The sequence below is a fragment of the Heloderma suspectum genome, chromosome 4 (assembly GCF_057233095.1).
Source record: "Heloderma suspectum isolate Gila_16-S chromosome 4, 16-S_ref, whole genome shotgun sequence".
Lineage (NCBI taxonomy): Eukaryota > Metazoa > Chordata > Lepidosauria > Squamata > Helodermatidae > Heloderma > Heloderma suspectum.
In genome coordinates, this window is record NC_139461.1 from 40,911,025 (window position 1) to 40,933,242 (window position 22,218).

General features: G+C 41.9%; 1 protein-coding gene and 1 pseudogene across 12 annotated transcripts in view; both read right to left on the reverse strand.

Moving 5' to 3' along the window:
* The window catches only part of VPS13B (vacuolar protein sorting 13 homolog B), a 623,510-nt gene extending 602,751 nt beyond the window's left edge, over positions 1-20,759 (reverse strand). For 3 of the 12 annotated variants that reach the window (XM_084849026.1, XM_084849025.1, XM_084849022.1), the window contains exons 1-3: positions 19,780-20,077; positions 14,536-14,702; positions 7,859-8,002 (exon numbers count right to left, since the gene is read on the reverse strand). In XM_084849026.1, the coding sequence (XP_084705152.1) occupies positions 7,859-8,002; positions 14,536-14,682 (291 nt within the window). In that variant the 5' untranslated portion in view covers positions 14,683-14,702; positions 19,780-20,077. Of the gene's footprint in view, positions 1-7,858; positions 8,003-14,535; positions 14,703-19,779; positions 20,078-20,580 lie in introns of those variants that run through there. The other 9 variants (XM_084849027.1, XM_084849030.1, XM_084849029.1 and 6 more) reach the window with 5 other exon arrangements.
* A 734-nt stretch (positions 20,760-21,493) lies between these two features.
* Positions 21,494-22,192, reverse strand: LOC146346738 (STARD3 N-terminal-like protein pseudogene; annotated as a pseudogene).
* Between the last annotated feature and the right edge of the window lie 26 nt (positions 22,193-22,218).

Below are 22,218 nucleotides of genomic sequence, written 5' to 3' on the forward strand. Positions count from 1 at the left end.
GCAAACCCTCAATAAATCTTATTACCGTGATGTTTACTGTTCTTTTCCAAATAGTCATCCCCCCCTCCCCATAGTACATGATCTTACTACTTGGCCACATGGCCCCTTCTTAGTCACTACACGTTATTTGCACTTACACCTGTTGTATGTCCTACCACCAAGAGGGGCTAGGCTTGTGGATACCTGAGACTGGGCCTTTTCTGTAGCAGCACCCTGGACTTTTTTATATATATTCTGTCTTGTTTTAAAGAATGTTTTGTTTCAGGTTTTATTCTGTTGAGATTTTATTTACGCCATTGTTTTAAATTGTATATTGCTTTGAGGGCCCTGATGGACAAACTGCTACTGCTACTATCTCCTCTGTCAGCCTTACTATGCTAACCACATGCTTCACAAACTAAAAAAAATGGACAACAAAGTTTAGAATATGATATATTAGGGATGGGTGAATCTCTCAAGGTTAATTTTGTGCAGATTCTCATTTTTTCACTTTTCAGTTCATGCTGTCTCATTTCTGCATTGGATTTTGATTAACTTTTCAAACACATGAAAATCAGTGTGATTTTGTGTCCTTTTAAAATGTACACCAAGTTTTAAAAAAAACATTTTGCAATGAATAGAGCATTTGTATGTGCATTACTTCAAATATATGCATGTTTGCACACATTTTTTTGTGGACTGCATTGAAAACTTTGGAAATGTATCGATTTTGCTGATAAACTGCATTCTAGTTTGTAGTTTGATTCAGAAAGTTCATGCTAAAATGCAACGAATTATTCACCTATCCCTAAGATATACTAGCCTTACAGTGCAATCCCATACATGTCTACCAAAAATACGGGTCTCATTGAGTTCAATTAGGCTTACTTCCATGTAAATGGGAATAGGATTGCAACCCTAAACGTACTTAGCCCAATTGCAAACTACTTCATGTCACTTAACTATTTACTGTTATTTTCTGGAAAGTTCTTGGTGCAATGCTATTTGCTTTCATATAGGAAGAAATAAGAAAACACTGGTTGACTATAAACAAAAATATCCATGTTTAAAATGGTGGTACAAATGTTTAAACCTATAAACTAATCAGATTTATTCTCTAACTGGGGAACACAATAAAAATATGAAAGCAGATTGAGTGATGCTACATGTTCTATCAGAGCAAAGGGCTGCATGCAAGCCTTATGTATAAATCAACATGTACAAAAACATGTTAAAATATAAAGCATATTTTAAAATATAACATGAAGAAGTGGCTTAAACTGGTATCTGAAGCCCTTACAGGCAGATGGGGGGTGGGGACGGGAAGCTTGGGAACCAGTAATCTAGTAGGAGTTGTCATGAAATGGCCTGAATTTATAACTTCCTAAATATATGCTCAGACAAGAAAAAAGATTGCTTTCATTTACATTCTTATTATTACAAAGATAAATCCTATCATTGGCATAAACCCAAATGTTACTCTCCAAGGGTGTACATACCATGGAATAATTTGTCCAAATGTCAGTTGTAATTTTCAAAACTCCTTTCTTGCTATAGATTCTTAAACATCTGTAACAAATACTTGTTTTGAGAGTGCTTTACATTTGTGACATTTGACCTTTTGCTGTATGCACCACAAAATTCAAGTTTCAAATACCATGCAAGCAGGAAATCTGATCATTCCAGCAGTAGCCATCTGCATGGTCCAATATCAAATATTAGTTCTGGGTTGCACAAAGTCATGTGTTACAAATCTGTTTCTGCAGCTTCTATAATTAGTTGTAATTTGCTGCTCTAAAATGTGTTTCTTATGGGACATCTGGCCTCAAAACTTCTACCTTAGCACTGAAAAAAATACTTAGTGTTCTGGAGTATGGTACTGCATGGGTGGCATAACTAGCAGACTTTTTAAAACATGCATTGATTCACATTATATTGAAATATTAAAGAATACAAATGTATGCAAAAATGTCTCAAGGATAATTATTCTTGAGAAATCTAAATAACTATTAAATATGAGCCCATTAAGGAGATTAACAGGACAAGCCTACCTTTAGATTTAGAGCGCTCCAACGTCGGAGCATCTGACATATCCTAAGCCTTGTCGGGCTCACGCCGCCAGGGCAAAAGTGAGAAAGGAGTCATTCTCCTCCCTTCCTTCCTATTCCAGGTGGTAGGATTTTGACTTCTTTCCATCCCATTACAAGCAACAAGAAAAATTTTTACACCAGCTTCCGAGCTGGTGTAAATTTCCCCATGTTGGGAGTGCAGTTTTGATCCTGCAGATCCAAAGCCTCCCCAATCTGCCTATGCAAGAGCCATGATCCACCCCCTTTTTCTTTTTACTTCTCCCAACAAAACTCCAACATTAGGGAGGTAAGTGATGTGGAACTTTCCACAAGGTTGGAGTCCAAGCTTAAACAGCACCACTATAGTTGACCAATATATGTGCAATAGCACTGGCCATTTTCAAAACAGAGATGAAATGCAAGACATATTTTTCCAGTGATGAAATGACAATACCTCGGTAAATCCTTGTTCTGGAGATGCTAGCATGTAAGTGCTTAGATGGAATATATTAAGGTACACTCCAGTAGATCACCACAAATGATATCTAAAATGGCATTCAAAGCCATCATAAGGCACAACAGGCATCAGCCCAACTGTGGTACAGGAACAGGGCACCAGTATGATGCATGTTCACACTCACCATTTCTTACTCACTTACAAAGCCTCCCCTCCACCAGAATAATTACTTTTCTACAAGATAGCTTACAGTAGAAGTTTCTGTTGAAGTATGAACATAATTTCTGAATGCCATTCATCCCTAGGAAATGTAGTAGTGACTCCACACTGACCTACTTGCACTGTCACTTTTAGAATTCTTTGCCCTCTCTGCCAGAGAACATACCATGGAGCATTTTTATGCATTACGTTCATGAAAATAATTACCAGTAGGGAGATTCAATTCCTATTGTTGTTGGAATAATTCCTATAGAAGTTCAAAGTAGTTGTAATCCCAGGGTATACTTCTGCTAATTTTTCCACAAAAAGTTGTTTAAAAAAAAACAAAAAACTCTGCTCGCACATAAGCTCTGCTAAACATCTTTTCAGTAGATTTTAGATAGCATAAGGATGGTAGATGTCCAGAGCAGCAGTTTTTCACATGATTTTATTACCAATATAGATACAAGGAGGAGGCTTGGTCAGCACCACGTGTCACTTATCCGTAACGCTCCACTTTGGTTTTCTTCTGCAAAAGTTTACATGGTGGCAATAATTTTTTCAGCACGCACAGTATAACATGTTAAATAACGTGTTAAGGGTAAAAAAACACAGTAAACCACATTTACACTGTATGTTTTTATTTTGTCCATAAGAGACCCAGTCAAGAGGCTATAAGACAGTGGTAGGGAACCTACAGTCTGTGGAACTTTCTCATCCACCTACAGAGAACTTCCTCCCAAGGGCCACCACCGGGCCTGGAAGCTACCAGGGTTTGGGGAAGGAGGCAGGGAATGGAATCCTCCAATATGTAATCAGAGATAACAAGGGGATTTGCCCATGTGCTGCTCCCCCCATGGGGATTCTAATTGGGAGGGTGAGCTGTGCACTCAGTCAACAATTGCAGAGCTCCTGCAAATACCGGCCAATTGTGCTTTGCGCCTGCTTCTCATTCGCTGCATGGGAGGTTATCTAGCCCTCCACCAAACATAATTTTCCCACTCCTGCTCTAAAGGTGCAGCCAGTATGAGTGCCCCCATAAACAAGGCTTTAGTGGTTCCTTGAGGATGGGCAGGCATGGAAGCAACTAGTTCAAGGAGCACGACTACTAATTGGGTAGGAGGTGCTGTTAATGTACTTTAAATTGTGCTCTGGGGAGAACAATCCTATTGGCCCCTAGACAGAGTCTGGGAGGTCACAGGATAGTTCGGATTCCTGGACCCAGGAGTCCGAGCTCCCTGCCCCCTCCCCCTCACAGCCAGCACAAAGAGAACCATGACAGTGATCTCAGAGGGAAGGGAAAGGGTGTGCCAGAGGGAGGGGAAGGGACAGCATACTCAAGGCCTCCCCAGCCTCCTTTCCTCCCCCTCCCTGACACCTCAGCTACATGGGTGATAACACTCATCAAACGAAATTACAGAGCGAGAGGAGCGTGGAGGCAAAGATCACCTCCACTGCGTCTCCTGCTCTGCTTTGGATGGCCATAAGCCCCCGAGTTCGGAGGTTTACAGCCATCCCCATAGGATTACGCCCTTAGTTTCTCCAAGTCCTTCATTTTGGTGAAGAGGTAGATTAGCTTTTGTGGAGAAATAAACCAGACTAGTGCCTTGCCTCATCCAGATTTCTTGAATGTATGCTTTTATATTGTATTGTGATTTTAAATTGTTGTGAGCTGCTCTGAGTGGTGCAGGATATAAAGTCTTGGGCCCACCAAGGACTCACTGGCAGCCTCATACACAAACCCAAGACTGAAGGACAAATGGTATGACTAAGGCAGTCCCCAAAAGACTGGGCCCAATCCACAGCTGTCAGTGGATTGCTTCCAGGCCAATTTCAAGATGCTGACATTTTAGAGCACTTTATGGCCTGGGTCCAGGATATCTGAAGAGCACTTCTTCTATAGGTATCCTCCTATACATCAATATCTAGCAGTGAGAATTTATTTCAAGTTTCTACTGTTATAAAATCAATGGCGACATCTGAGAGAATTTTCCAATACTGCCCCAAGATTGTGAAACCATCTCCCACAAGACAAAACTGGGAGCGTGTTAAGTGTGCTTTGATTATCTTTTTACTCAGATTAAATTTTGAGTGTTGAAAATGCCTGCAACCACTGTTCATGACTGTTGCTTGAAATGGGGGGGTGGAGGGACTGATTTATTTAACTATATAGATGTACCTGAAGTAGACATCAGTATTACATACATAACAGAAAATGTACTGCATATGTTATTTTGCATACGTTCCTGCAGTAGCAGGAACATTCAAAGTGCAGGGAAAGGGAATAAACATCACCCCCTTCTCTCTGCTGGAGCCTGAAGAACTGCACATGAATGAAAGTGGGGTTTGGGAAAGATCAGCTCCTGTAGATTGTAAGAAACCCAGATGCTATTTCCTGCATTTGGCATTTTGGGGGGGAAGTGGTTATTGGTTGCACATTTGGTAATGCCTCAATGTATTGGAAAGGTGGTGTATTCATTTATGTATTACTGATTAATATAAATTGATATTGTATCTTAATGGCTTATGTTAGTATTAGTGAAATGAATTGTTTAGGTTGATATTGTAATGATGTATTATTGCAATTGATGATATGAATTTAATATGCATTCTTTCTGCATTGCTGTTTTTGTGTTGTGCACTGCTTTGGGCACATTGTATGGAAAAGTGGCATACAAACTAAAAGTGGTGATGATTTTATTAAAAACATTTAAAGCAAACCAGGACATCAACAATATTTTAACATCAACAGTTTTATATTTGTCCAGTAGAGCCTGAGTCCATGATAAATGAACGATGTAATTTACAAAAAGGATAACAAGCAGTATACACTGTTTCCAGTTTAGCCTGTCCCTTTGCTTCCTCCATCTAACTGGTGATCTTTCCTCCCATTACGTAGTCCCTGAGCTGTTTAAACTGCTGGTATTTGATAACCCTGTCCGGTTGGTTGCTACTATGGCTCTTGCTGCAGGTAAGAAATGCAAATCTTTGTGCAAATTTGGAAGAATTAGCATCCTTGGCATAGTTTGTGTTACCACCAGCAATTTCAGAAAACACCCAGAATTCCCTTACATGGGGAAGGACCACTGTATAAGCATTTATTTTAGCTATTTATAATATGAATATAACGCTAGTTTGGTTCTTGTAACATGGAATGGTAGCTTCAGTCGCACAATATGTTCAGTTGCATAGTTACCATGTGTTTATACCAGTGAACACACAAATCTGAGATTTAGGACTGTAGTGATAAAGTTGGAACTAACCACAGCAAAAGATACCATACCATATCCATATTGCCAATAAAACACGTCTGTTAAAAGCATGGCCCTTAACAGCCATAATTTCCCAGCATTTTGAAGCTTGAGTGAACATGGAAAGCCTTTTAAAAACATGTTAAACTGAAAGGTTGTTGTTGTTTTTTTATAGAGAACATAAGAAAATAGATTCTGGGACAGCATCATCCAGCATTCTGTTCCCAACAGTGACCAACTGCTGGAACCTCACAAACAAAGCATAAAAGTAACGGCCCTTCTTTGTTTATCCCAAGCATCTGGTTTTAAGTGTTATACCACCTCAAAACTCATTGTTCAAATAGTTATTTTAGCTATCATGGCTAATAACTGCTGCTAGACCTATTCTCCATAAGTTTGAAAAATCTCTTTGAAAGTCATCAAAGCTTGTGACCAGATGCTACACCTTATGGCAGTGAATTCCATAATTGTAGATTAAGAAAGTTCTACACACATTACTACAAATGAGAGGTTGCATAAACATTTTCCCTGTAGTTTCTGCAACTGTTGGGAGGTCTAGGCAGAAGGGAGGGGGAGAGAGAGAGAGAGAAAGAAAGAGATTCAGAGCATGCTACTGCAGCAACTGTTGGGCCAGGAGGACCCCACTTCAAGTTTGTACTCTGTTTATGGCATTAGGTGAGTCACTTTCCTCCAAGCCTCGCTACTTTGCCTTTTGTAAACTGGATTTTGCAGTACCAAATATGGAGTCCATCTGCCTTGTACTCTGAATGTGCCCTTTGGAAAGTTGTCCATCTCCATCTAGTCCAAAAGTGGTCAGCAAGTGTCTCTGGGATACTTACAAATAGGGCAAGATGGCAATAAAGCCCCCGCCGCCTCTCTGTCCCCAACATCTAGTCTTCAGAAGGATACTGTCTCTGAACACGGGTTTAATTCACCATCATGGGTGATAGGAAGGGCTTGCACAGGCAGAGCAGGTAGGAGCGGTTATGCATGGTGCTGAAGGAAGTTATAGAGAGAGTGGTTTGATAGGTAGGGAGAGACTTGAAGCACCCCCACTTTTGGGGGGCACCAGCCACACCTAATCTTAAACTCCATTAAAGAAATGCAACTTTGTGCATGACTGGTCTAAGCCAAATCCGCATGTTCTACTTCCTGGCTACTGTTCCGGCCTTATTCCTTCACAACCAGGGTCAACAAAGTAATAAAAGAAAAGTTTTCCTTTAATTAATTTTTATCATTTTGCCAATGCACATATTCATCTAGGCAGCTTGCTAATGTTTTGCTAACAGAAGCTGAAGTGTGCTATAGTTCACAAGCTCAGAATCCAGCTATAGTTCACAATCCCAGAATGTCATAACTCCGTCTCAACAACACTCCTCCCACCCCTTGTGCACTTTCAATATTGTATTTACAGAAGAGTTATGCTCAGGTATACAATTACAGGAAAAAGGAACTCAAGTGGGAAGATTACTTCCAGGACAACAAGGAACAGAAGTGAAATGAATTTAAAACCAGTAAGAGGAGTGGTACAAAATGACCCCAGCACAATATTATAACTAAGAGTTTACTCATACATGACTGCAAGGATACTAGTTCTCAACTCCAGCAAAAGAGATCCAGATTCTTAGCTGAAAAAAAACTGAAAGCATTTGGGCTGTCATACTGTTCCCAAGATAAATTTGTTGTCTGGGCAACAAATTTATGTCAGCAAGAAATGCATTTAACTGTCTTCCAAGGAAAACATTGTAATAAAAACCAACAACTCTACTTCCAACCACAATGTCATAGCAGTAAAGAAGGACTTCCAGAAAAATTATGATAATACAGAAAGCTTAACTTAAGTTTCTGTAAAATCTATTCAATTCATACCTATTGTATTCAAGTTTGCAAGGTGTTTTTTTTACCTGGATTCCATCCTTTAGCTTCAAGATGCACTCCATTGTATTTATTGTAATCACAACTGGCTCGGAGCCAAGCTTTGTCCATGGTACGTGGATACGTAATTCATGAATGTGTCCACTTAAAAATGTAAATGGTAATTTCAGCTCCTTGAAAACAAAAGTTATATCAAATGATCAAGTTGGCTATTAAAACTTAGCTTAAATAAAACTGAGCTGCTGGAACATATACCAACAGTTATCAAAATGTAATTTAGCTAGTATTCTGTTAGATGTTTTCTGACATAATTATTGGTGCATTTCACATCATTTCCCACACAGTTAATTCTACCATTCAGCATCTGGATCCTATAGACCCCATGATTTAACAGATTATAAGAAGCAGACATGTAATTTAGTAACCGTTGCTATCGCCATCATCCACTATCACAGCAAAAATATGAATAGTCAAATTACTGCCCTGTTTTAAAAAGAAGAGTAGACCTGGCTCTTAGGCTGAAAGGAAAAATGATGGAGCCACATTTGTCAGCTCCATAATGCTGCTGTCACAATATGTTAAATAGTGTCACAATATGTTGTCTGTGAATGCAACTCTGTTGCTATTACCAGGGCTTGTTCAGGCACCGGGACAGTAAGTAACTGGCAATGGCAGCAAGAGAAGCAAGGAGAGGGTAGAAATGAGAAGAGGCATGGGAAATGGAACATGAAGTGGTTAACACCCCCTACATACACACACACACCCCAGATCCCTTGCACTATACTACAACAGCAACTTGCAAGGAAGCAAGGGGCCTGCTGTATGCAAAGATTCACAATGTTTCTCTAGATCAGGTCGAATGTGTTCACAAACCAGGGTTTAAGATATATGAGGTCCAATGAACTACCACTATTGTGAACTGCAATTTTATATGAGAGCGTCTGAAAGGATAGAAGAAAAATTTGGTTCCATCCCCAAATCCCCCAATACTTTAAGAGGGAATACAGGAGCTCAGACTCCTTCAGGGCAGAAAATGGCAGTGAAGAAAATACAGATGTGGATAACAAAAAGTTAGTTTCTTTGTTTAAAAAAAACCACTAATTTATGACAGATGCAAGACTTCTCTTTTTTTTATAAAACTAATGAAGGGAAGGCATTCAAAATGTTGAATGCAAATCAGCATGACAAAGCTGACAACCTAGCCAACACCACTTAAGACTGCAATAGTAAAATTGAGCAGTAAGTCAAACATCCATTTTGTATGTTCTCTTTTTTTTGTTTACATGAAGAAAACTTCTGTAATATTGTATAAGGTATGTCAATTCCACCAAATGCAACTACAAGTTTAATCAGCAGCCAGTTCACCTTTCAACAGTGCTTTGAGAAACAAACAGTAATAGAAGCAAGAAGAACTTCCCCACAAAGAAGAAAAATGTATAGCATATGTATATTTATTAAACATTCATTCAGGCAGTTGGATCATTTTAACGGAATGTAGAATCAAACATGTCTTCTTGTTTCTCAAATATTCCACTGGTGCTAATAATCAAATCAAGGAAGCTACTTTGCATATGACTTGTATATTGGAAAATACTGGTTTTTATTCCATAGGTCATAATGAAGATATTGTGTGTGTGTGTGTGTGTATATATATATATATATAGGCATGTGTACTGTTCATTAAAAAAGATACATGAGAATGTATTCCAAAATCTTCAATTAAACTCCACCTTTATAAAGTATGTTGATTCGTTCTGTGCAGAGTCAATGTCCTTTTAATGACAAGCAAGTTAAAACAGATATAACATACTGGCCTTATTATTAAAAACCATCTCAAAGACTAGAAATGTGTTCAGTTTAGGCAAGCATTTTGGGAATTCCGATTGTTTACTCTTCCTAAATTATTTTAAAACATTTATGCTAAAATACAGAACATGTTCTTCAAGAAGCAGCCACCTCCTCACCCTTTATACACCAAATGGCAAACCACTTCAGAAACTGAAAGGAGATTCAGAGTCAATAGCTCTTTGGAACCTGGCTCAATACAGCTGTGATGGTTGTAAATTGAATAAAACATTGATTAAAGAAGTGGAAGATAATTTTCAGTCATTAATCCCTTTACTTCTACACGAAATCAAGAATCTACCTCAAATTTTAGTCAGGTGGATTACGGTGTAGGCACATATGCAGAGTAACAGTACTTGGATACAGATATGGGGGAAGTATCCCAAATCAAGTTTCTTATATCATAAAGGACAACTATAGAAGGTATTTCCTTACATCTTAACTGTATTCCATCCTGATCCCATGTGCCTCAAACAAGATAGAAAACACGTTTAAGAATAGCTGGATTTTATACTCCCCAAAATGGAGGATCTAACATCCCTGCCTTCTTCCCAGTGTAACCAGGGCAGCATAATCTTCCTGTAGCCATCACATGACCTGCAGACTCCTCCTTCCACACTACAGTTTGGGTTTAGTCTGAACTTGCAGACAATGTGAGTTTACCATCTAGCTACCTCCGCCTTCCCCATCCCCGCCTTTTATCCTGCCTGAAGAAGAGATCGGGGGATTTTGAAAGCTTGCACAATGTTGTTGTTTTTAATTAACAAGTTTAAGCTGAAAAGATTAAGAAAATGAAGTGTGCTATTATAAGTTAAAAAAAAAAAAAGGTAAAGGTGTCCCCAACCAGTCGTGTCCGACTCTAGGGTGTGTGCTCATCTCCATTTCTAAGCCGAAGAGCCAGCGCTGTCCGAAGATGCCTCCGTGGTCATGTGGCCGGCATGACTGAACACTGAGGTGCACGGAACACCTCTCCCACCGAAGCGGTACCTATTTATCTACTTGCAATTTCTTGCTTTCGAACTGCTAGGTTGGCAGAAGCTGGGACTGAAGACGGGAGCTCACTCCATCACGCAGCACTCAGGTCTCGAACTGCTGTCCTGCCGGGCTGCAATTCAGCGTCTTAACCACTAAGCCACCACGGCCCCAACTATTATAAGTTACTGCAGTGCAAATGATGTAAAACACAACTACAACAGGCCTGCAGGCCTTTTTAAAGGGGGGGGGCATGTTGGAGGCCTGTTGTAGGTTGTGTTTTACATTCTTTGCAGAGCAGTAACCTACCTGATATGGCACACTTCATTTTCTTAATCTTTTCAGCTGAAACTTGTTAATTTAAAAACATTTTAAAAGCCTCATCTAGAAGTACCCTATTTGTTTTAGAAGTGGAACCAGCTACTCTCGCACTTAATCAACAAAAGTAGCAATCGGTCCTCTCCCTTTTATGCTTTTGCAGGGAGGACTCATGTGGTCAGGCCAGTTAGACTGTCTGACAGAGATAATTCCAAATCAACAGTAGCAATATTTGTTTTTGCCTGACTCTGATCCCCTTGGGTTCTTCTTGGCCAGCAGCAACTGCCTCTGCCTGTCAAGGCCAAACTACACATTACTTTGAAGTCATAGCTAGGAGTTGTATCTTTTTCCCTTTTCCCATCTAAAATAAGCACAAGGGACCAAACCTGGATCCTAGCATGAGGGGTAGAGATGCTTTAATTCTTTACCCCTCACTGGGGTACAGCAGGGGGCAAAGGGTTTAAGCCACCTATTCCTCACATTACAGACCTGATCCACATTGAGTGCCCTGTGCTTACTCTAGAGTTAAAAAAAAAAAAAGACAGCTGCTAGCTATATCTTTAACATGTATTATGGCCCTGAGTTTAGTTTTAGAGTGGCTGAAGAGAAGCAACTGAAGAGGCCTACTCACTCATCAGTCTGCATCCAGCCTGGGTCTGGGACACAGCAGTATAATAACTGAGGTGGGAGCTGGCTGAATTTCCTGAATAAGCCCGATAATGTGGCAAGTTTATTTTTGCATTGGTCCTGCCTTATTTTGCAACTAGCCTTCCTCAACCTTGTGTCCTCCAATGGTTTGGACTACAATTCCCATAATCCCTAACCATTAGCCATGCTACCTGGGGTTTATGGGAGTTGTAGTCCAAAACTCCCATAACGGTGTCAGGTTGGAGAAGGCTGTTGTTTACATTCCTATACTGACATTAGCAGGTTGAATAGTGTCTCTAGGGAGGGGGGACAAGAACTACCCAAGGCAAGTAACTTGCCCCACACCAACGCTATCACTGGACCACTATGGTTACTTGAAGGAAAGGCACTTTTCATATATCTGGAGTGTTTTTCTTTATCTATCTATCTATGGAGCAGTACTGTCAGTGCCGTATGCTGGTGACAGACTATGGGAAAGAGAACTCTTGATATCGCTGATGATATGCTCCCTTCCAAGCTACTAACACAGAGATGACTCTATGATGAGGCATACTGAAATAAGCTACTCAGGCAGCAGATAAAAATGAAATCGGTTCAAGCCCCCAATCTTTTTAGGAGCTAGTAATATCTCAGGCAGCTGATCTTCGGTGTTCTGAAAGGACAGAAAATTGTTAAAGAGTAGGGATTTGTGAAATAGCTAACTTGTACACACTGCAATAGGCCAAGAACTAGGTAATGGGAAAACCATGAATGGGGCCAGGGAGAAGTGGAGTGACAGATCTACCTTCATAGTTCAGTGGTCAGAGCAGAAGGAGTGGGCTGCTGACTCAACCTGGTAGACTATTCAATCTGGGAGATCTTTGCATTTTAAATTTCCTCCACATTGAAAGCAATAGGGGGAAATTAGGGTGGAGGAGCTGATAAGCCTAGATCAGTATGATCTCAGGGGAACAGAGAGCCGTTCAGCGGTAGCTTTCTGCCCACTGAACTCTCAGTGGGCACGGGGGGGGGGGGGGCTCCACAATGGCAAAAGGGCATCTCTGCCATCTCTTATCCCCTTCCAGCAAGCAACTTCAGGGATCAGGATTGCAATGTAAATCCTTAAATTTTAAGTAACTTCTTCCTCTGGTTGTCTTACAGCAATGGGGGTGGGGGGATGGCATATGTATTATGGTTTGGGAGGATTCCTCTCTTTTATAGGCATTTCTGACACCCCCTACCTCAGAGTGTTAGGTTTTTTAGTGTTGGCTTTTATAGCATATAACTATTTTACCGCAAAAAGTGTGTACAAGTAGGCAGACGTATTGATTACACCCGAAAACACATGGCAAACACACATAGCTAGTGACATAATTAATGCTTTTACTGTTTTAAAGGCTTTCTATCACTTTCCTCCTTCATCTAACTCTCCATTTCGAGTCATGGAGGAGAAAGAGCATTTTCTGAATTATATCAATTATCCTTAAAAAAAATAAATTACAATCAACAATACTGCAATCAAGACTGTCACCACTGTCTGCTCTCACTACAGCATAGGATCTTCCAAGAGCAATTATTTTTGATCACCTCATATCTGAATTTACTGCCAAGAAAAGTAGAAAGAAAGTGAGATAACTTATACCATAATCTGAACATGGCTTGTTATTACATGTAAATATTTTCTTTAACTTAAACATAGGAAGCTGCCTTATATGGGGTTAGTCCATTGGTCCATTTTGCCCAGTACTGTCAACAATTACTTACAGCAGTTCTCCAGGATTTCAGGCAGGATTCTTTCTGAGCCCTAACTGTAGATGCTGGGGACCAAACCAGGGACTTTCTGCATGCAAAACATGTGCTCTGTCACTGAGCCATAGCCCCTTCCCTTGACTGATGATTATATTAATTGGTGAAACATGAAAGAGGATCTTATATGCAGACAGACTGAAGAAGTGCTATACGCTCCAATCCATTTACAGTTTTGGCTTTCAGTTTTAGAGACAAACCATAAATCCTTAACATACTGTTTCTGATGTCAAATATAGATTTGGGGGAGGGGGAGATGAGAGAAAAATGACACTGGCGTATGGTGCAGTGAGAAGGGGGGGCTCAAATGAACTTTCTGCCCCGGGTCTCTTGGGAGTCTTAGAAAGGGCACGGAGACGTGTAATATTTTCTTATAACACAGATGGCTCACTGCTTTAGACAAATGCAAGAATACAGATCCTTTTAAATCTCTGAAAATGTCATTTCCTCTCTATTAAGAGTTTGTGGGGAAGGACCCTCCTGCATGAAGCCCACTTAGGAACATACCTGCCTTATACAGAGTTAGACCATTGATCCATCTAGCCCAGTATTGTCAACACTGACAAGCAGTGGCTCTCCAGGGTTTTAGACAGGATTTTTTCCAGCTGTACCTGGAGGTGCTAGGGACTGAACTTGGGACCTTCTGCATGCAAACCATGTGCTCTACCACTCAGCTATGGCCCCTCAAGATCCACTTAGATCTTGTGGTTGGGGTAAATGTTTGAGGCGTCTATGCTGCAAAATCTGGTGTTTCCACAGTGTACATAAGATATGGGTAAAAAGTTGCTTAATACCTATGGAAAATAAATTCTACCAATGCAGAATTAGGTATCCTTGTGGCCCGAGACAGAGCTATGGAGGGCCTTGAGATAGTGTTGGGAACTAAGCTTCACAAGCATCGAGGGAGATGTAAAATACTTTCATGAATTAATGTAAAAATGTATGCCAGAGCAGCAAGGCACCATTTGCATCCTAAGTTCACACTGTTTTATTCCTAGTACACTAGCCTCAAGTATGATAACAAATGGATATCACCCAGCCAACAGTAATATGAATAACTTGTTTAATAGTTCTATATACATTTAGATACACTTTTATTTTATTAACGCACAGAAAAGCCACAATGAAAACAACATACCTGCTCGAGTACATCAAGTTTTAGTTCAAGTTTGCTAAGAACTACATCTCCTCCCCAGAGCGATAGCTGTAGATCAGAGGGCTTCAAATTCTTAATGTAGCGATCCACATAGCTCATCAGAATAGGAGTCACATATGATTCCAGCATTGTGCCTTTGTTGACAGAGCCTTTAAAAAATCATTTTGTATCTTCTTAGTATGTATAATATACAGTTTAGAACACACCTATTGCTACCGCCTACAAAGCATGTACATAGGTCTGTTTAAATCCTTACAGCCTGACACCAATACATGTTTACTTGAAAGCCTAACAGTGCAATCATATACATGTATTTAACATATATAAATCTATTTTTGCAAGCCTTCACGGTGTAATTTAGCCTATCATGGGCAGTATCCAACTATGTTGCTCCACTAACACAATTATGTTGTGCTAGCATAAGGGAATTCTAGTGCAACGCCAATAGCAGTAGCTTCTGTAACACGACTCTCTGGAAAATCCATTGCACAAACTAATGCTATTGGCATTGTGCTAGAGGGCCCTCTAATAATTGTGCAATTATTACACAATTATGTAATTGTGCACAATTACATTGTGCAGTGTAATTTGCAGTAATGGAATGATACCATTTAGTTAGATACTGCCCCATGTATTTTATTCTTATGGATACGTAGATGCTATATATTGATTCTATGTATTGGTTGTATATTTTTATGTTTTAATGATTTATATACATCGCTTTGAAATCTATAAATGTAAGCAGTTTGCAAATATTTACAAATAAATAAACAGTTCATGTCCAATAAGTCCCAGTGAGTTCAATGGAGCTTATTCCAAGCTAAGCAGCTAGAGGATTACAGCCTTAGCCACTATGTGCACACTTATTCCACTGAACTAAGCATGACTTACTTCCCGTAACCATGCAAAGGATTAAGCTGCAATGGAGTAGACCCCATTAAACTAGACTTAACACTAAGTACTGCAGGGCCGCACGTCAACTGAAATTGTGGTACTCCCAGTGAACTGGTTTGCAGCACAGGTTGTTAGGCAGACATAGCAAGACTACACATGACCTGCAAAACCTAACCTCAAAACCTGTACGTATATATCAGTACCATTGTCCAATAATAACAGAAACATAGTAAGACTTGTATGGTGCCCATAAAATTAAAGCAATACACCCAGCACATCCATTCAAACCTTCTCCTTCGTCAGCATGTAATAGGAGGAAATGGATATGGAGCAAAGCATCCAAGTTATTTGAATTTTACTATGATGCGTAACAATTCTTCCCTAATAATTCTTAACCCTATGCAATACAAAAGTATTCAATACACCCACGTACCATCTCCCCCCATCATGGATCACTGCCTTGTTCTGGCAAAGGGGCTTGCGTAACTCAGTGAAGCCATAAGCTATGCCGTGCAGGGCCACCCAAGACGGACAGGTCATGGCAGAGAGTTCTGACAAAATGTGGTCCATTGGAGAAGGAAATGGCAACCCACTCCAGTATACTTGCCAAGAAAACCCCATGGAACGTATCACAAGGCTCAAAGATATGACGCCGGAAGATGAGCCCCTCAGGTCGGAAGGTGTCCAATATACAACTGGGGAAGAGCAGAGGGTATGCCCAAGTAGCGCCAGAAAGAGTGAAGCAGCTAGGCCAAAGCCAAAAGGACACTCAGCTGTGGATGTGTCTGGTGGTGAAAAGAAAATCCGATGCTGCAAAGAACAATATTGTTTAGGAACCTGGAATGTAAGATCAGTGAATCAAGGTAAGTTGGAAGTGGTCAAACATGAGATAGCAAGATTGAACATCGACTTCTTGGGAATCAGAGAACTAAAATGGACAAGCATGGGCGAATTTAATTCAGGTGACCATTATATCTACTACTGTGGGCAAGAATCCCTTAGAAGAAATGGAGTAGCACTCATAGTCAATAAAAGGGTGGGAAAAGCAGTACTGGGGTACAATCTCAAAAATGACAGAATGATCTCAGTATGAATCCAAGGCAAACCATTCAACAGCACAGTAATTCAAGTCTATGCCCCAACCACTGAGGCCGAAGAAGCTGAGGTTGATCGGTTCTATGAAGACCTACAACACCTTCTAGAACTAACACCAAAAAAAGATGTCCTCTTCATCATAGGGGATTGGAATGCTAAAGTAGGAAGTCAAGAAATCACCGGGATAACAGGCAAGCATGGCCTTGGTGTACAAAATGAAGCAGGACAAAGGCTAATAGAGTTTTGCCAAGAGAACTCGCTGATCATAGCAAACACTTTTTTCCAACAGCACAGGAGGCGACTCTACACATGGACATCACCAGATGGTCAATATCGAAATCAGATTGATTATGTCCTTTACAGCCAAAGATAGAGAAGCTCTATACAGTCAGTAAAAACAAGACATGGAGCTGACTGTGGCTCAGATCATGAGCTTCTTCTTGCAAAATTTCGGCTTAAATTGAAGAACGTGGAGGAAACCACTAAACCATTCAGGTATGACCTAAATCATATCCCTTATGAATATATAGTGGAGGTGACGAATAGATTTAAGGGATTCGACCTAATAGACAGAGTGCCTGAGGAACTACGGACGGAGGTCCGTAACATTGTTCAGGAGGCAGCAACTCAATCCATCCCAAAGAAAAAGAAATGCAAGAAAGCAAAGTGGCTGTCTGATGAGGCTTTACAAGTAGCTGAGGAAAGCAGGGAAGTGAAAAGCAAGGGAGAAAGGGGAAGATATATCCAACTGAATGCAGAGTTCCAGAGAATAGCAAGGAGAGGCAAGAAGACCTTCTTAAATGAACAATGCAAAGAAATCGAGGAAAACAATAGAATGGGAAAGACTAGAGATCTTTTCAAGAAAATCGGAGATATCAAGGGAATGTTTTGCACAAAGACGGGCATGATAAAGGACAAAGAAGGCAGGGACCTAACAGAAGCAGATGAGATTAAGAAGAGGTGGAAAGAATACACAGAAGAACTATACAGGAAAGATCTGAATGTCCCTGATAGCCATGATAGCGCGGTCACTGAACATGAGCCAGACATCCTAGAGAGTGAAGTCAAGTGGGCCTTAGGAAGCATTACTAACAACAATGCTCGCGGAGATGACAGTATTCCAGCTGAGCTATTTAAAATCCTAAAAGATGATGCTGTTAAAGTGCTGCACTCAATATGCCAACACATTTGGAACACTCAACAATGGCCGCAAGACTGGAAAAGGTCAGTTTACATTCCAATTCCAAAGAAGGGCAATGCCAAAGAGTGTTCAAACTACCGCACAATTGCGCTCATTTCACATGCCAGCAAGGTGATGCTCAAAATCCTACAAACTAGGCTTCAGCAGTATGTGAACCGAGAACTACCGGAAGTACAAGCTGGGTTTCGAAGCAGCAGAGGAACTAGAGATCAAATCGCCAACATTCACTGGATCATGGAGAAAGCAAGAGAATTCCAGAAAAATGTCTATTTCTGCTTCATTGACTACGCTAAAGCCTTTGATTGTGTGGATCACAACATACTCTGGCAAATTCTTCAAGAGATGGGAGTACCAGACCACCTTGCCTGTCTCCTGAGAAACCTGTACGAGGGTCAAGAAGCAACAGTAAGTCCCAGACATGGAACAACCGATTGGTTCAAAATTGGGAAAGGAGTCCGATAAGGCTGCATATTGTCGCCCTGCTTATTTAATTTATATGCAGAGTACATCATGAGAAACGCCGGGTTGGATGAATCACAGGTCGGAATTAAGATTGCCAGGAGAATTATCAACAACCTTAGATACGCACAAGATACCACCCTAATGGCAGAAAGCGAAGAGGATCTCAAGAGCCTCTTGTTGACGGTGAAAGAGGAGAGTGCAAAAGCTGGTTTGAAACTCAACATTAAAAAAACTAAGATCATGGCATTTGGCCCCATCACTTCCTGACATATAGAAGGGGAAGAAATGGAAGCAGTGACAGATTTTACTTTCTTGGGCTCCAAGATCACCACAGACGGTGACTGTAGCCATGAAATTAAAAGACGCTTGCTCCTTGGGAGGAAAGCTATGGCAAAACTAGACAGCATAGTAAGAAGCAGAGACATCACCTTGCCGACAAAGGTCCGTCTAATCAAAGCTATGGTTTTCCCAGTAGCAATGTATGGCTGTGAGAGCTGGACTATAAGGAAGGCTGAGTGGCAAAGAATTGATGCTTTCAAACTGTGGTGCTGGAGAAGACTCTTACGAGTCCCCTGGACTGCAAGGAGGTCAAATCAGTCCATCCTAAAGGAAATCAACCCTGAGTGCTCATTGGAAGGACAGATACTGAAGCTGAAGCTCAAATATTTTGGCCACCTTATGTGAAGAGAAAGGTCACTGGAAAAGACCTGGGAAAAGATGCTGGGAAAGATTGAAGGCAAAAGGAGAAGGGGACACCAGAGGATGAGATGGCTAGATAGCATCACCGATGCAATGAATATGAACCTGAGCACACTCCGGGAGAGTGCGCAGGACAGGAAGGCCTGGCGTGCTATGGTCCATGGGGTCACGAAGAGTCGGACATGACTGAACGACAACAATCCAAGTCTCTAAAGATGGAAGGCAGAAGGAGAAGGGGATGGCAGAGGATGAGATGGCTAGATAGCATCACCGTTGCAATGAATATGAACTTGAGCATGCTCTGGGAGAGAGCGGAGGACAGGAAGGGCTGGCGTGCTATGGTCCATGGGGTCATGAAGAGGCGGACACGACTGAACAATAACAACAATCTCCCACCAACACTGACAACCACACTCTCTCCTTATTTTTTAAGGCCTAAATCATCATATTACTTGATACGAGTATCTTCTGCCAGATCAGTAGGGTACATTTAAAGCAACAACAATCCGCAACCCGAAGCATCAACCAACCAGAGAACTGTCAGCACTCCTTTCCACGTGGACTCCGAGACCAGAAGTCGCCGTATGCGCTTATTCTGCCACGGGGATCCCAACCAGAAGCGCACACGGTCCCGGCTATGTAGGAGAGACTAGCAACGACGCCACCACACGCACCCCTTTGGCCACAGCACCCCCTTACCTAGATGTGCGCCCCACACTTCCCGCCACGCGTTTCACCCCCGCTCAGCTCCTTTTCAAACCCCGCCACGCGCCCAGTGCCCGTTGCTGCTTCAGCCCTTCCTTCGCCTGTGCCCCCTAAGCTACCTTCGGCTTAATCAGCCCCTTTTCTCCCGCTACGAGCTAGTTTCTCCTCACCCGCTTTCCCCTACCGCGACGCCCGCTTCGTCATTGGGCTCCTCTCGCCTGTAACGCCTACGGCGGCTCTTGCGCTCGCTCACTCTCCGCGGGGCGCCCTGTCAACCGCCGCCCGGCCCTTCATCCTCCGCGACCAAGAAGAAGGCGTCGCTGACGGCCCAAAGGGCTGAGACTGGGACGGCCGCGGAGGCGGTTCCGGGTTCCCTCACGGCTGGTGCCTCAGCCAAAAGTCGCCTCCTTCACTTCGTCGGACACCTTTGGCGGTGACACCATCCGGCGGAAGGCTTAGGAGAGACGGGAGGCTCGGAAAAGTGAAGAGCTGGGGAAGGGGCGGGGCAGAATACAAAAGGGGGGGGGAGCCAGCGGTTGGGCTGCTCGCGGCGCGCGTGGGTGCAGCTGGCGCGGCGTTGGAAGGCTTGGGCCAAGTAGGGCTTGGTGGGCAGGCAGGAAAGAAGGAAATTATTTTTGAAAGAGGAGCACAGAATGTCGTCCCGAGTCCATGAAAGCTTATGCCGGAATTAGGCTGCAATCCTATGCACACTTACCTGAGGGTAAATCTCATCCAACTCAATAGGGCTTACTTCTGAGTGGACATGCCTAGGCGTGCCCTGCAAGGGCACAATCCTAGGCATGTTTAGACAGGAAAAAAAGCCCTGCCGTGCTGGCTGGGGCATGCTGGGAGTTCTAGGACTTTTTCTGTCTAAACATGCGTAGGATTGTGCCCTAAATGTGTCAGTCTTTAACGTGCCTCAAGACTGTTATTTTAACAAGCAGGTAGCAGTCCGATGGTTCTTGCCGTACCTTGGTTTCCTGTTCTTGCATTTGACGCGCTGGTTCTCCAGTGCAGGCTGCTGAGCTTGCTGTCAGAGACGTGCCAGGGCTTCACGCGCGCGCCCGAAGCTTGCCCTCGATGAAGACACCCGTAATGGAGCTGGAGCGAAGCTTTAGAAAGAAAGTCTGCGCGCGGAGTGGGAGCAACGTCGTAATAAACGGGGGTGGCGGACGAAGCTCCTGCATGCCCCTTTGCGGGGCCTCTTGCCTATACCCCCCGCCCCCCCTGCCGAAGCCGGTCGGAGAAAAACAAGAAACCTTTCTTGATCCCTCTCAAGTGCCCCCTTCCCCCATTGCTGCCCTAGATTAGAGCTTCAGCGTTAAACTGGCATTCACGGGAATAATTCTGTTGATCTCAGTGATACGTTTTATTATTATTTTGCCCCATTTTATTAATGTGTTCCTTTAATTTACAAGGAGTGCATAACTCCATCTTTTAAAAAAAAGATAGCTTGTTAAAAAAAATGTAAAATTAATGATATTAAGAATTTATAGTGAATCCAAATAATCATTAGACAGACTTTCAGGGTAAAGTATTACTTCATGTAGTATTAGATCTACAGGTTAGATACACAAGCATGCTACTCTCCAGTGGCTTCGTGGTCATTAGAAAATCGGTTTCAAGCATCATTGAATACATTACAGACAAGTACCTTTTCATATTAGGCATGATTCAGTCCAATATATGCGCAGATGCGATACAGATTTGATGAGGTATTACAGAGCACAGGGATAGTTCCCCTTGATCAATAAATACATAAATCAGTGTTTCCACTATGAGCACCAAAAGTAAGCAAACTGCCGGCATCATTTTTACAGTCCAAATGTAGCACGTTTTGAGCAGCTCTGCATTCAGGTTTTCACTCTGTTACTGCCATATTTGCTATACATCTGGTTTCTCACTGTCCTGTTTTTCTTCAGATTCTTCATCAGATCCTGCTTCAGATTCAGGAGGGGAGTAAAATTGTCCTTCAGAGGGGAGTCCAGGCTGAATAAGGGCAGCTCACTCAGAGGCATCCTGTACCAACAGTAGTCTGTTTTCCCCTTGTGCTTCTTGTGGTAGAACTTTGAAATCCAGGAACCAGGTTTCTATCCAGGCAAGAATGAAAGATATGATGGGCAACACATAGCCAAAAGCACCTTGAGAGAATAGCTTTGAGAGAATTACTTTTACTAGTAAGAAGGCACTGGTTACCGCAGTTGTAAATGCTGTTGCCCACCAATGTCACAGTCTGCACAATGCATATGCAAATATCAAAATCTTAAACCGAAAAACTGCCAGGAGAAAGATATCATAATATGAAGAATGATAGTCATAATGGAGAACTTCTTTTTCTAATGTCATCTCAATGCCGCCGCTTACATTTAACTCTATTATCCACAGCAAGGTTACAAACAAGAGGTCAAAGGTGACAAACAAAGTCCTTCGGACATCAGATATGCCTTTTTTCTCTCTGCTTTCATAAGATTCGATTCTTGCCATTAGGTGTGCTGGGTTAATGGAATGAACTTCCCGTAGAGAAGGATGGGAGCCCAGACTGCTGCCCTGGGTATTTTCTTGATCATCTAGCAGCCAACTCATCCTGCCTTTGATTACAGCAGCTTATT